The sequence below is a fragment of the Salvelinus fontinalis genome, chromosome 6 (genome assembly GCF_029448725.1).
Source record: "Salvelinus fontinalis isolate EN_2023a chromosome 6, ASM2944872v1, whole genome shotgun sequence".
Classification (NCBI taxonomy): Eukaryota; Metazoa; Chordata; class Actinopteri; order Salmoniformes; family Salmonidae; genus Salvelinus; species Salvelinus fontinalis.
Genome location: NC_074670.1, coordinates 40,926,801 through 40,943,227, shown reverse-complemented (window position 1 = coordinate 40,943,227; position 16,427 = coordinate 40,926,801). Strand labels below are relative to the sequence as shown.

The following is a 16,427-nucleotide window of genomic DNA, read 5'->3' as shown; positions in this document are numbered from 1 at the left end:
AGCTACAATAGTCATTTACAACATTAACAATGTCTACACTGTAGTTCTGATCAATTTGATGATATTTTAATGGATAAAAAAATATATATATATTTTCAAAAACAAGGTCATTTCTAAGTGACCGCAAACTTTTGAATGGTAGTGTATGTTTAATTCCGTATTTGCACAACATCTCTTTTGTTTGTGACTCAAAACGTATATATTTACAGAATATTGATAGAAATCTACGTCCATAAAAAAGAATGTGTGTTATAATTCATAGAAATTACAGTCAAGTAATAATAATACAACATATCATAGGTGTGTAAGATTAAACAAAGCACATTTTTATTAATCCATACATTGTCTCAAGAAGAATGTACAGTAAAATAGATGCATCAGCACTTGATGTAAGTCTAGTTTTGGAATAGCCGTTGACTCTAGTAGCCACTTTGCATTGTACTGCAATATATAAATCCTGCCCTAAAGCCAAGCATATCAAACCAACTTCTTTGCAATCAAGAAGTCTTTCAGTCTTTTGATTTGCCAAAATCCAACTGATAGTAGAACGGAAGTCTGCACAACAGCCCACCACAAAACTTTCCCATTGGTTTCTTCACTGATTTGACGGAAAGTCTCCTCTCTTTCCTGTGAATTAAAAAAAGTAGTGGTGGACAGTTAATTTTGGACCGTTCTTAGTTGAATAGGGCAGGCATAGTAGCTCAATGCAATATTTGTTGTCTTCATCAAACAATGCATCTGTAGTTCTGATCAAAATACTAGTCTGCTTTGTTCAGAATTTTTGAAAATGACTCTTTCATAAAGTGTTTGTTTGATTATTTCCTATGTGTGTGATACTTTGCATTGTTGACAAGACTGTAGGGTTTACCCTCTGGAAGTCTTGCTGCCTGGTGATGTATAGGATCTGGTCCCTCAGGTGCTCCAGGCTGTACTCCATGGTCTGGACTGTGTCTTTGTGTCTCTCAACACTGGGGTCAATGGAGTGCTCTCCCATCTGAACATCAAAATGAATCCTCTGTGATGGAGATATCAGAACATTGTTCAGTAATGGTTATGGAGCAGCAGCATAACTTACACAAATGACTGATGATTAGCTGAGAGAAATTGATGATAAAATTAAGTCTTGTTAGACTTCAGTGCAGCTTTTGACATTATAGATCATAGTCTGCTGCTGGAAAAACGTATGTGTTATGGCTTTTACACCCCTGCTATAATGTGGATAAAGAGTTACTTGTCTAACAGAACACAGAGGGTGTTCTTTAACTTCTTTGGGACTGGGAGGCAGTATTGAGTAGCTTGGATAAAAAGGTGCCCAGAGTAAACTGCCTGCTACTCAGTCCGAAAAGCTAGAATATGCATATAATTATTAGATTTGGATAGAAAACACTCTGAAGTTTCTAAAACTCTTTGAATGATGTCTGTGAGTATAACAGAACTCATATGGCAGGCAAAAAAAAATCCAACCAGGAAGTGGGAAATCTGAGGTTTGTAGTTTTTCAAGTCATTATCTATCGAATATACAGTGTCTATGGATTCATTTTGCACATCCTAAGGCTTCCACTAGATATCAACAGTCTTTAGAACCTTGTTTGATGCTTCTACTGTGAAGGAGGGGGGAATGAGAGCTGATTGAGCCAGGGGTCTGGCAGAGTGCTACCAGCTCAGTCTCGCTTCCTCCCGTGAGAGTTAGTTGCGTTCCATTGCATTTCTACAGACAAAGGAATTCTCCGGTTGAAACATTATTGAAGATTTATGATAAAAACATCCTAAAGATTGATTCTATACTTCGTTTGATATGCTTCTACGAACTGTAATATGACTTTTCGTCTGAACTTTCGCCTGAACTTGCCCGCGCCTCCTGAGTTTGGATTTGTGTACTAAACGTGCGAACAAAAAGGAGGTATTTGGACATAAATGATGGACAAAACAAACATTTATTGTGGAACTGGGATTCCTGGGAGTGCATTCTGATGAAGATCATCAAAGGTAAGTGAATATTTATAATGCTATTTATGACTTCTGTCGACTCCACAACATGGCGGGTATCTGTATGGCTTGTTTTTTCTGTCTGAGCGCCATACTCAGATTATTGCATGGTGTGCTTTTTCCGAAAAGTTTTTTTGAAATCTGACACAGCGGTTGCATTACGGAGAAGTTTATCTATAATTCCATGCATAACAATTGTATCTTTTATTAATGTTTATTATGAGTATTTATGTAAATTGATGTGGCTCTGCAAAATCACTGGATGTTTTGGAGGCAAAACATTACTGAACATAACACGCCAATGTAAACTAAGATTTTGGATATAAATATGAACTTTATCGAACAAAACATACATGTATTGTGTAACATGAACTCCTATGAGTGTCATCTGATTAAGATTATCAAAGGTTAGTGATTCATTTTATCTCTATTTCTGCTTTTTGTGACTCCTCTCTTTGGCTGGAAAATGGCTGTGTTTTTCTGTGACTAGGTGCTGACCTAACATAATCGTTTGGCGTGCTTTCGTCGTAAAGCCTTTTTGAAATCAGACACTGTGGCTGGATTTACAACAAGTTTATCTTTAAAATGGTGTAAAATACTTGTATGTTTGAGGAATTTTAATTATGGGATTTCTGTTGTTTTTAATGTGGTGCCCTGCAATTTCACTGGCTGTTGTTGAGGTGGGATGCTAGCGTCCCGAATATCCCAGAGGGGTTAATGGAAGCCTCTCAAACATAATCCAGGTAGAATCAGGAATTCCCTAGGGTAGCTGTTTAGGCCCCTTTGATTTTTTCAATCTTTACTAACGATATGCCACTGACTTTGAGTAAAACCAGAGTGTCTATTGAGCAAGTTGAGATGACAACACTGCTTGGAGTACCATGGATTGGAAACTGTCATGGTCAAAGCATATTGATACAACAATAGCTAAGATGGTGAGAAGTCTGTCCATAATAAAGTGCTGCTCTGCCTTCTTAACAAGACGATCAACAAGGCAGGACCTATAGGCCCTAGTTTTGTCGCACCTTGACTACTGTTCAGTCATGTGGTCAGGTGCCACAAAAATGACTTAGGAAAATCGCAATTGGCTCAGAACACGGCAGCACGGCTGGCCCTTGGATGTACACAGGGAGCTAATATTAACAATATGCATATCAATCTCTCCTGGCTCAAAGTGGAGGAGAGATTGACTTCATCACTACTTGTATTTATGAGAGGTATTAACATGTTGAATGCACCGAGCTTTCTGTTTGAACTACTAGCACACAGCTCAGACACCCATGCATACCCTATAAGACATGCCACAAGAGGTCTCTTCACAGTCCCCAAGTCCAGAACAGACTATGGGAAGCACACAGTACTACATAGAGCTATTTCTACATGGAACTCTATTCCACATCAAGTAACTGATGCAAGCAGTAAATTTTTTTTTGAACAACAGATAAAAAAACACTTTATGAAACAGCTGGGACTGTGAAGCAAAAAAAAACATAGGCACAGACACATGCATACACACACATACGATAACATACGCACTATACACACACACACACACATGGATTTAGAACTGTAGATATGTGGTGGAGTAGGGGCCTGAGGGCACACAGTGTGTTCTAAAATCTGAATGTATTGTAATGTTTTTAAAATGGTATGAACTGCCTTAAATCTGCCTTGGCAGCAGTTAATGGGATCCATAATAAATACAAACACAGTCCAGCAGACTCCATGCATTCAAAGTATAAGTGTGGATGAACTCACCAGCCTTTCACCGGCGAAAACTGAAAACCTTGTTGAGTTGGACTGCATGCACAACCAATGTGGGCCAGAAGCGTGGGATGTGAATGTGAATTTTCCAAATCTGCCATATCTTTTTTTCATCAGTATCTGGAACCAAAGAGGAGAAAAAGATGAAGAGTATGTTCTCTCTGTTTAAGGAATAGTTTTAGGTAATCAGGACAAGCAAACATATGTTTTTGTTTAGGGAGTGGGCTGGGTAGTAAACTGCTCTGTAAACCTACGTACATCATGGTTTGGATCTCGCACAGTGATAGTGAGGCCAAGATGAGGGGAGTTAAGGTTATTTTTTGCATCCCAATTCTCCAAAAGAAAATAACCTGAGAAAAACACAACACAGACAGTATAAGGCATTATTCTAAGTGTTTTATTACAACTCAGTGTGTTTTAGATTGCTTGGGGTTAAACCATTATTACATAAACAGTAGATTTTGCAAATGAAGAGTCATTTTGCAAATGAAGCCTGTCCCTCTCCAGATGTAAATACTATTAGAATATCACATTTCATATGCCTCCTGGATGACTTCATCATGATCCCTGCTAATCCATTTAACTTTTTTGTGTTTTTCTGATAGGTGGCTGAGATACAGCACAGTGAAATTCAACCATGCAGAACTGTGTCCTCTTTTCCAACTGCCCATAGAACTCACCTGTGACCAGCATGTCGCCTGGAATCTCCTCGATGAGGCATTTCTCCTCCTGCTCACCCAGATCAAAGTACATAGCAGCCGTCAGCACTAGGTAACACAGCATCCACAGCCCAATGCCCCTCACATTCATTTTGACATACAAGATGTGACCAACTTAAATTAATATAATGAGCCTTATGGTTGCTCGTGTGCAGGCGACTCTGGTGTGAAAATGTACACCTGCTGTTGCTGCGACTGACCAGCCAAACTGTGAGTTTGAGGGGGTACCCAAGGCCAACAGAGAAACTGATAAGCCTGGCAAGTAGTAGACGCCTACATGTATTGATAAAGAAACATGAAATAGTTCACTTATTAACTAATGTTCACTGTACCATCGTGAAACCTACTCGCAAAGACTGTCATTTATCAAAAGCCAAGAACCTGTCTTTCTCTTTTTCCTGTTACTTTTCCCAGTCATTTTCCATCAGTTGTCATTGGTTTGAATTAAGACCAACTTGAGAAACAACCAGGAATATATATGAAGCAAAAGCCACCAATGGCCAAGATGTAGGTTATGATTGCTATTGCTTAGAATTTCTGGAGTCAGTTTATTTCTTTGGTTTTCTGTAGCTTAGGGGTTTTCTAGGGAATAGCTAATATGTGCTACATTGTAATTGACACTTTGGCATTATCTTATCATGGGACATGGCTTGATACAGAATGTCAGGTATGACTTATGAAAGCTTTGGCATATATAGCAAATGACGTCAATGAGTAACAAAGCTTTTGATGAAAGGGACAGTCCTTTGAGATCGGTGTGCTTCATAGCCCTATTTTATACTGTGGTGTATGTTGTGCTGCATGATTTATTTTGTAAATTGTATGTTATATTTTAGCTTTACTTCAATCAAAAATAAAATTACAATCTTACATGTATTTAGTTTTCAGGACTTAAATACAGACACACAAATTAACTTAGCGATTTCTCTCTGATTACCTCAATGGCACGATTGAGTATGGTATTTCTACTGCTTGATACTGTACAGGTCAAAATTCTGTAAATAAATATACTTTCTGTAGTAGAGATCATCATGGAAAATAATGCTTTATCTGTAAACACTTCAATGCACACTGCACAATGTTTAGGACAGTAGTTGTAATTGAACTGCATCTTACAATGCAATTCTGAACTCCAATCTGGTCTATTGCAAGTACTGGATCCATTGACGCACCATGATTTCCCTGTTCTCTGAGGTTTTGGCAACTCTTGACTGCCTTATCATCTAGAACTTATGATTCATCCTCCATTTGCAGACTAATGGATAGCTACCACAGATAACCCAATGACGTAGGGGAACATCAATCACAAGGAGAAACTAGGCCTATGGGGAAAGTTTCAAGACAACCTCTTCATTCCTCTGGCTTCCCAATAATTGCCTGTCTGTGACCCATTTATAAATCTTTCCCAGTGGCTTTTCCAGTGGCTTTCCCATCTTTCCTGCCAACTGGAGTTAATGGAACGGCATCAAAAACATGGTTTCCAAGTGCTTGATACCGTTCCATCTATTCCATTCCAGCCATTACTATGAGCATTCCTCCCTTCACCACCCTCCGATGTTCCCAGTGAATACACTAGGAGGCCCAGAGAGAAAATGGTCTATCTTTACAGCTTGTGCTTCTCCAGTGGAGATGACGGACGTATCTTTCGTCGTCTTGCATGGCCTCTTCTTTTCTGTTTCTTACTCCTGTCGGCCAGACATAAGCAGTTGTTAGAGATGCATTTCTTCTCCTCTTCCAGTGGGGGGCAGACTACCCAATTGTTAGCTGGTTGTAGGTGGATGTAGCGTGTTCTGTTGCGCACACCTGAGTCTCCGCATTTGCCTTTGCACGGGGTGACCATACAGACACCTCGCAGTCCAGTGGGGTGGAATCTAGTGGGAAGGACACCAGAGACTCTGTTAGCAATATCCATGAAGACATTATTTAAGCAAACACTTGAATTGCAAGAGCCCAGATACAAGAGACCTGGAACACTTGAGCATGCAGCAAGCAGTCTCCTATCAGACTCTCACACCTCCTTCGCTTTCCAGGCCATCATCCTATTCCACATTCCTTAGATCATGGTGTATATTTACCTTGTGTTTCGTTTATTTTGTTGTCTGGTGTTGGAGAGGGTTGGTGGTTGGCGTAGTCGGCCAAACCGTGGTGACGGTTTAACCAACTTAAGGCACACTGGGTTATTACAGAGGTCTCAGAAAACTTGTCATACTACATACTGTCATACTAATTCAGTGAGCCTTCTTCCAGCCAAGCTCTAGTGCCCCTTTGTGTGTGTGTGGTGGTCTGTTAGAGTTATAGCATGCCACACACGGATATGCCCTCAGGCATAGGTTAAAAGGACTGATTCAGCTAAGCCACCCAACACCATTTCATATAAAATGGGAAGACTTGATTTATTGGCTGGTACTAAACTTTAAGTAAATTTTCTGAAAAACAGATCAAATATTTATACAATATTTCTAAGTGCAATGTAAAATATAGCTGTAATACTGGCAAAAACATGACATGTTTGGTTTACATTAGGAACTCCTGTTTGGTATACTCAGTGTATGCTTTTGTGTATCGAAAGCTCTTATGTAACTGTACATTCCTGGCTATTGTGGCTATACTGCAGTTTAAGTCTGGATGGACTTTTATTGAATAATTCAATTAGAATAACTTGACTTTGTTTTTTAAATCATGTGATTTGCCAAGCCCCCACCTACAAAGCTATGACCTTGTAAAATGTTGATATCTATCACAGATTGAGGCTTTTTGGATAATTAGAAAAACAGAAGGATGGAACATGGAAATAAAAGCAAGGCTCGAGTTGACATCGTATTTTGGTTCCATTACAAACACTCCGAACGTGTTGAGTGGCAGGAAACTTCCAATGCCTTTGGCCTCCTGTTTGTTGCCTGGTTGCCATGGGTTCAGAGGACCAGCACTTGCTGACTCCATGTCAATGCTGTTGGACAATGGATCCGATTTACTACAGATTTCCTCTATGTTTTGCCAGATGGCCAGCACCAATTCTTTGCTCTCTACTTTCATTTTAACAGTGCTAAATTGAGAAATCTTAGATCATAATATTTATTATGTTTTGGTTTTTTTCGATCAGAGGGTTAGGATTGGAAGATATCCAATAGATATTATTTATGCATTTTCACTGTATTTGTTTCTTACATGTGTCTTGATTACTTATGAGAGAGTCCGCAATCTCATTGCCAGTCCGGTTGAACTGGGTGGGCTCCATGAGTATGCTAAAGATCTGGTTGCTGTTGATCTTTGTCAGGGTGACCTTGCCCATGGGGGCAGATTCTTCAGACGGGGGCAATAGAAGGAGAAGATGACGTTATCTGGAAAGGACAAAATCAAGTTGAGTTGTCATAATCACTTCTGGTATTGATTACCGAAGCTGATAGTGATACTATCATACAGTACCAACATGATGATGAACCATTGGCTCTTTTAGATTTACCTGCGTGACTTTTTCCTGAGGAATGGTCTCAACGTTGGGAGAGGAAAAGGTGAAGCCGCTGTCAGTGCCTGCATCGTAGGGGTACAGCTCCAGTGTAATGCTCTCCTTCACGAAGGTTAAAGCTGTCTACTCCCAGGAACCAGTCTGGGCTGGGAACTATCCGTACTACGAAGGACAGCTGGGGAGAGAGAAAGGAGTAGTATGGGTTATGTGAACGTTTCTAGTAATCCATCTAACAGTAAACTCAAATTTGGTGCGAAAGCTGAAGGATCAGCAATCTCGATCTGCACTGCATTAATCCTTGCTCTCATGTCTTTCCCGAGCTTTCCTCAACTAAATTTCCAACAGAGCGTTCCAACAGTAAGAGTTTTCTTTGCTGACATAGTTATGCATCTTTTATAGGATATCTGGAGGGCAATAATAAGAAACTTTAACTGGTCCCAAATGCAGACTCTGAATGCTGTTTTTTATGGTTGTTAGCTTTGGGACATATAGATGAGAGCTTGCAAATAAACAGCAAACATGAATCTTAGGTATAACTACTGGGACACTCTTTAAAACCTTTTAAATTAAAAGTTGGCACAACATTTAGAATATTTTGTGTAGGCTTAACATCTCTCTATATAAGAGATGTAAGAGTAATCTCTCTGACAGTATACTTCATTTCTGGCATAGTCTAGAAAAGACAAACCTTGAGAAAGGTTCTTCCAAGTAAACAGGTGCACATTGAGAAATTATATTAGATAGATAGACATTGCGAAAGGTATATTAGATAGATATTATGAGATGTTTTTAGATACAGTCAGGTCCATAAGTATTTGGACAGTGACACAATTTGCATCATGTTGGCTCTGTACTCCACCACATTGGATTTGAAAGGAAACAGTCAAGATGTGCTTCAAATGTAGATTGTCATCTTTAATTTAAGGGTTTTGTGAAAATTATTGTATGAACCGTGTAGGAATTACAACCATTTTTATACATAACCCCCAATTTTCGGGGCTCAAAAGTAATTGACATAATCATAAATTAAATTGTGAGCCGTCTTCAGTTCCTGCTTGTTCTTGGGGAGTTTTGCCTTCAGCAAGTGAAATGCATGCTCAATTGGATTCAAGTCAGGTGATTGACTTTGGCCAATGCAGAACATTCCTTCCACTTCTTTGCCTTGAAAAAGTATTGGGTTACTTTCGCAGTATGCTTTGGGTCATTGTCCATCTGCACTGTGAAGCGCCATCCAATGAGTTTTGAAGCATTTGGTTGAATCTGAGCAGATAATATATCCCTAAACACTTCAGAATTAATCCTGCTACTTTTGTCAGCAGTCACATCATCAATAAATAAAAGGAAACCAGTTCCATTAGCAGCCATACATGCACGCGCCATAACACTACCTCCAACATGCTTCACAGATGAGGTTGTATGCTTCGGGTCATGAGCAGTTCCTTCCCTTCTCCATACTCTACTCTTCCCATCATTCTGGTACAAGTTGATCTTTGTCTCATCTGTCCATAGGATGTTGTTCCAGAACTGTACAGGCTTTTTTAGATGTTTTTGACAGTCTCTAATCTGGTCTTCCTGTTTTTGAGGCTTACCAATGGTTTACACCTTGTGGTAAACCCTCTGTATTTACTCTGGTGAAGTCTTCTCTTGACTATTGACTTTGACACAGATATGCCTACCTCTTGGAGTGTATTCTTGGTCTGGCCAACTGTTGTGAAGGGGTTTTTCTTCACCAGGGAAAGAATTCTTCTGTCGTCCACCACAGTTGTTTTCAGTGGTCTTTCGGGCCTTTTGGTGTTCCTGAGCTCACCAGTGTGTTTTTTCTTTTTAAGAATGTACCAAATAGTTGATTTGGCCACACCTAATGTTTTTGCTCTCTCTGTGATGGGTTTGTTTTGATTGTTCAACCTAATGATGGCTTGCTTCACTGGCAGTGACAGTTCTTTGGACTTCATTTTGAGGGTTAACAGCAACAGATTGAAAATGCCACACTTGAAATCAACTCTAGACCTTTAATCTGCTTACTTGTAAATTAAATAATGAGGGAATAACACCTGGCCATGGAATAGCTGAGCAGCCAATTGTCCAATTACTTTTGGTCCCTTAAAAATGGTGGGGACCACACATAAAAATGTATGCAATTCCTACACCGTTAAATCTGATTTGGATGTAAATACCCTCAAATTAATTTCAACTCCAATATGCTGTGGTAGACAGATAAAATAATAATAACTTGGTCAATGTCCAAATATCTATGGACCTGACTGTAGATACTGAAAGCTGCGTGAAGGTTGAGAAACTTACGAAAGAGTGCCTTGCGAAGACATCGAACTCTGAGGTCATCTGACCCGTTCCCCTGACCAAGGCTGGAGTGGAGAACAGCCCGTAGACACTCTGGATGTTTTCCACCGCCGCCCCCACCTCCTTCATCAGAGTCCAGGCCTCGCCCTTCTCAGAGAACTCCCTTACCCCGTTGCTGGCAAACTAATTTCGTTGCCAAATATGATAGTCTGAACTGTGGGTCACCCCTGGAATGGAGGAATCAGACATTGCAATAAATTACATTCTTTCCTCATGTTTGTCTAGCTCTTAATTGGCAGCTCAGATTGTACAGTATTTGAGGGGTTTACGTTTCAGGCACACTGTAACCTAATAGTAATGGTAATTAATTGGATTCATATAGCACTTTTCCATGTGCTCAAAGGGTTATAAATTGTAGGGGAAAGGGGACATCTGCAATGCATGTCTACTACCATCAATGTACCAGGTGCTTGTCAACAACCATACATTTACCAGATGTCTACACTTTCAGATAAAAAAGGGTGCTATTTAGAACCTTAAAGGGTTCTTCAGCTGTCCCCATAGGATAACCCTTTGAAGAACACTTTTTGGTTGCAGGTAGAACCCTTTTGGGTTCCATGTAGAACCCTTCTACATGGAACCTTACTGGGTTCTAACTGGAAGCAAAAAGGGTTCTTCTATGGGGACCTTTTTGGAACCCTTTTTTCTACGAGTGTCATTTTTTTTGTCATACCATGTTTTACTCATGAATATAGGAATCTATTACAGTATAGGAACGTAAGGAGAGTTACATCACCTCTGGAGGAGCACAAGCTAATAAGAGTATTTGCCTTACCAATGAGTGGGGACCACTGGGCAGGGGGGCGATAGATTGGGTACTGCTTGGGGAAGGCGTTCTGGCTCCACTTTCCTGAAAATGTCAGACTGTACTTGGCAGTGGCGTCCGCCGTGCATACCGGGTCTACGGTCACAGGCATGGGGTGGACACTCCCTACCAGGGTCAAGGTCAGGGTCAGGCTGGCTAGCCAGTGCACCACACTGCTAGTGCTGCACATGTTCTTCACTCTTTCCATGCTTGTTACTGAGGCTGGAAAAGATAGTGGGGATTTCAGGTTCTGATCTGCACCACTTGAATGGGCAACCAACCACACTCTCTCTGTGTTGGTGTAAAGTAAGTGGGCCATATGATTAAGGAGGAAATCATTTTTGCCTTATCTTTTCCACAGCACCAGAATGAAACTCAGATGTAGCCTAAACCCAGTGCAACAATGACAGTTACATGGGAAGTAGGTCCGATTCAGACTTGAAATCAACTTAGATGTCTATATTAATAACGGCACTGAGAGAATCCTAAGGTGTTCGCAGTCTATCTATGATCTGCATTCTTTTTACGATCATTTGTCTTCATTCATTATTATTGTACTTGAAATTGTCGAGTGGAAAGCCTTCCCAGAAGAGTGGAGGCTGTTGTAGCACCAAAGGGGGGACCAACTCCATATTAATGCCCATGATTTTGGAATGAGATGTTAGACCAGCAGGTGTCCACATACTTTTGATCATATAGTGTGTCAATCAAAGTCTAGTAATTGTCTCTGACAATTCATATGTTTTTGCATTCATTAATATAAATGAGCTAATGCAATTAGGGACATCATAGAACACTTGTTCACTGCATTAAGATAGACATTGAGAAAGGTATATTATATAAAGTTGAAGTCAGAAGTTTACATACACCTTAGCCAAATACATTTAAACTCATTTTGTCACTGATATTTAATCATATTAGAAATCCCTGTCTTAGGTCAGTTAGGATCACCACTTTATTTTAACAATGTGAAATGTCAGAATAATAGTAAAGAGAATGATGTATTTCAGCTTTTATTTCTTTTATCACATTCCCAGTGGGTCAGAACTGGGAATCAATACAATACATACAATCAATTAGTATTTTGTAGCATTGCCTTTAAATTGTTTAACTTGGGTCAAACGTTTCGGGTAGCCTTCCACAAGCTTCCCACAATAAGTTGGGTTAATTTTGGCCCATTCCTCCTGACAGAGCTGGTGTAACTGAGTCAGGTTTGTAGGCCTCCTTGCTCGCACATGCTTTTTCAGTTCTGCCCACAAATTTCTATAGGATTGAGGTCAGGGCTTTGTGATGGCCACTCCAATACCTTGACTTTGTTGTCCTTAAGCCATTTTGCCACAAGTTTGGAAGTATGCTTTTAACTTCCTAACTGATGTCTGGAGATGTTGCTTCAATATATCCACATAATTTTACTTCCTCATGATGCCATCTATTTTGTGAAGTGCACCAGTCCCTCCTGAAGCAAAGCACCCCCACAACATGATGCTGCCACCCCCGTGCTTCACGTTTGGGATGGTGTTCTTTGGCTTGCAAGTCTCCCCCTTTTTCCTCCAAACATAACGATGGTCATTATGGCCAAACAGTTCTATTTTTGTTTTATCAGACCAGAGGACATTTCTTCAAAAAGTACGATCTTTGTCCCCATGTGCAGTTGTAAACCGTAGTCTGGCTTTTTTTATGGCGGTTTTGGAGCAGTGGCTTCTTCCTTGCTGAGCGGCCTTTCAGGTTATGTCAATATAGGACTCGTTTTACTGTGGATATAGATACTTTTGTACCTGTTTCCTCCAGCATCTTCACAGGGTCCTTTGCTGTTGTTCTGGGATTGATTTGCACTTTTCGCACCAAAGTACATTCATCTCTAGGAGACAGATCACGTCTCCTTCCTGAGCAGTATGATGGCTGCGTGGTCTCATGGTGTTTATACTTGCGTACTATTGTTTGTACAGATGAAGGTGGTACCTTCAGGCATTTGGAAATTGCTCCCAAGGAGCAAGAGTGACTCTTTGCTTGACATCATGGGAAAATCAAAAGAAATCAGACAAGACCTCAGAAAAAAGGATGAACCAGACCTCCACAAGTCTGGTTCATCCTTTTTTCTGAGGTCTTGTCTGATTTCTTTTGATTTTCCCATGATGTCAAGCAAAGAGGCACTCTTTGAAGGTAGGCCTTGAAATACATCAACAGGGACACCTTCAATTGACTCAAATGATGTCAATTAGCCAATCAGAAGCTTCTAAAGCCATGACATCATTTTCTGGAATTTTCCAAGCTGTTTAAAGGCACAGTCAACTTAGTGTATGTAAACTTCTGACTCACTGGAATTGTGATACAGTGAGTTATAAGTGAAATAATCTGTCTGCAAACAATTGTTGGAAAAATTACTTGTGTCATGCACAAACTAGAAGTCCTAACCGACTTGCCAAAACTATAGTTTGTGAACAATACATTTGTGGAGTGGTTGAAAAAACGAGTTTTAATGACTCCAACCTAAGTGTGTGTAAACGTCCAACTTCAACTGTATATTAATTGGGGGCAGGTTGAAAAGTATTAAACGTTTATGGCAATACCTAGCTTGCTGTTGCTAGGTAATTTGTCCTGGGATGTAAACATTGGGGTGTTACTTTACCTGAAATGTACAGTCCTCTACTCTGACAATTCATCCACAGATAAAAGGGTAACGTTAAACCAAGTTTGTTTCTAGTAATCTTTCCTCCTACAGGCTTCTTCTTTGGACTTTATATGGCAGTTGGCAACCAACTTTAAGGTGCATTACCACAAATGACTGGAGTGTGGACCTCAGTTCATCTTTCAATCACCCACGTGGGTATATGCTCCTAAAACCAATGAGGAGATGGGAGAGGCAGGACTTGCAGTGTGTTTAGCATCACAAATAGAACCAAGTTCTATTTGAGCGCCTGGCTATGCAGATGCTTGTTGACGTGCGCGAGCAGTGTGGGTGCAATGATTGAATAACATGTATGTGTACATTTATTTTGCAACGCTCGCCCTTGCGATGCGAGCAGTGTGGTCAGCATGCTAGTTAGCATTTACTGGTAGGTATCATAAATTGAAACATCTTTCCTACCCTACCGCATACCGATGTCATTCTTCTGTGAGCTGCTCCACCAGTTGAGAGCTGCATACTCTTGCTGCCTGCAGATGATATTCCGCTGAAACTAGGCTATGTGTGCGTGCGTTGTGCATGTAAATAAATTTCACGTGCTTTGCGATTGTGTAGGCTACTTTGTGAATGCTTTCTCTATTGTACTACATAATTGATAAGTCGTATACAGTACCTTCTACACTACTTTTGTACGAATCAGTAGTGATTAAAGAGTATAAGCAATGCCCACAAAAAAAGTGCATATACGGTTTATACTTACATATACCCTCCTCTACTGGCCCTTTGTACTTTAAAAAAAATGCACACTCCTATATGGGTTGCTGTCCTTTCAGAATCCTGTCACACATTGATGGCCTATAGGTTTGTCATTGCGCAAACATGTCTATAATAGATAAGGCTCTTAGGATATTAATGTTCCAAGAAAGGAGTGTATATATTTGTCCTGGTGAAACGGTTTCAAGCGCTGACTAAATGGAAGATGATAATTATGAGTGTTTTTCTCCACTGGTCTCGGCTGGTCTTGGGAAAGGAATTAAGAGTGCTCACTGTCAGAGACCGAGTCAAGACCAAGTACAAATGTATCCAACTCCAAGACAAGACACACTCAATATGTGGTCTCGAGATCCTACTTGAGACCGGTACTACAAGACTGCTTGAAACTAGTCTGATTTTCTCAAACAATGCTGCTCCTCAGATGTTTGAATATTAGTGGTTTTGCTTTGGAAAAACTTTGAAATTCACTCTGAGATGGTTTCAGATGAGTGCTTAATAAAAGAGGCATAAATTCAAACCCATCGCCGCTGACAAGTCACCATTCAGATTATAGCCAAAAAAATAAAACTTGAGAATTGTGAGGGCTCGATGGCTAAAGGATGTTAGCAGGCATTAAAACTGTCTTTCCTCAATAAAAGACAAATGTCTTTCTGAGGGAATCTCTCGAACCATTTCTCTAGATGAGCTTGTAAAGGTACCACAGAAGTCATAATAGCTGAGACATTGATGGAAACCAGATGACACACAACAGCTCCCGTTCAAATAACAGGTGGGCAACAAAACCAGACAGAAAGTGGGTCTATCTCCTCCTACAGTCTCATTTCGCAAAACGTAACCATTAACGATGGAGGATCAAACAAAAATATGGCCTAAATGTTTGCATAGCCAAACTGGACTTTTCTTAATCCAAACATAAAACATCATTCTTCTGTTTTAGTAGTCTTTTTAGGCCCCCTCTCCCTCCGTATCAACCTTAAAGATGACCTGTTTCCAATCTCATATGACTCTTCTCCATAGTCTGTTTACCTTACATGTTAACTGTTGCTCAATCTAAAATGTCATGTGGGTCTACAAAATTCGATTTGAGGATTTATGTACATTTTATAGAGCGAATTACTCTTGTCTTTTGGATTATGTTTTGAAAAATATCAAAGCACTTGACTCTGCCTTCCTTCTACGTTTTCTTTAGTTAAAATTCGGACAATTAGCTTCTGTATAAATGTTTGATATGTAGGGGTTGAAACAAGGTTTAAGACATTGCCCTTCTTTTCAAAGCGTAGCACAGAAGTTTTATTGTGAGCTGAGAGGAGAACCAGCCATCCAAGTGAGCACATTCTCCTGCTCCCAGACTTTACAATGTGCTATGTAGGCTAAACACCATCTCACCTTATTTTTGGTCATATGTATAATAACGCCAAAACACTGTATATGGATCTATAACAGTTTGGAGATAACATTTCCATTCAATGTCTTGTGTATTTCCCTGTCTGTGCCCCATGTCAACCAACTGCAGCTCTTCTCAGAGAGGTAGAGAGAGTTGGGGAGGAAGTCTGGATATTCTGACAGGCAGCATCTCAGTCACTGCTGAACTTATCTGTGAAGGCTGGACCTACCATTCCACAAACACATCCATATGTGAGGAGCCTCATGTTTGTTGGACAGGTTGAAATGAGAGGAAGAAAGTCAAGGTAGGATACCAATCAAGCCTCAACTCCATCTGCTTTTTATGCTCTGAAAGAAATATCAGAACTTCCAGCTGCTCTTTTCCAGGGATTGTAATTTAGAGTGACAAGAACACACACATACACAGCTATTTCTATTGTCCATGCCAGCAGCCTGACTCAAGCCTGTTAGGAAAGAGACTTACAAAATATACAGCCATGATTGTAAATAGTGTCTTAGTTGTAAGTGAGCAATTTAAGTCAGATTTGTGCA

At 40.1% G+C, this 16,427-nt stretch overlaps 1 protein-coding gene and 1 pseudogene across 1 annotated transcript; both read right to left on the bottom strand.

The window, feature by feature from the left end:
• Nucleotides 1-355: 355 nt before the first annotated feature.
• Nucleotides 356-4,944, bottom strand: LOC129856713 (transmembrane emp24 domain-containing protein 11-like). Its single transcript, XM_055924443.1, has 5 exons — nt 4,431-4,944; nt 4,009-4,100; nt 3,745-3,870; nt 869-1,015; nt 356-627 (listed from the first exon to the last, which is right to left on the bottom strand). The coding sequence occupies exons 1-5, from the start codon at nt 4,558-4,560 to the stop codon at nt 478-480; spliced, it is 645 nt and encodes a 214-aa protein (XP_055780418.1). The 5' UTR covers nt 4,561-4,944; the 3' UTR covers nt 356-477.
• A 1,128-nt stretch (nt 4,945-6,072) lies between these two features.
• LOC129858616 (spondin-2-like) lies at nt 6,073-11,303 on the bottom strand (annotated as a pseudogene).
• Between the last annotated feature and the right edge of the window lie 5,124 nt (nt 11,304-16,427).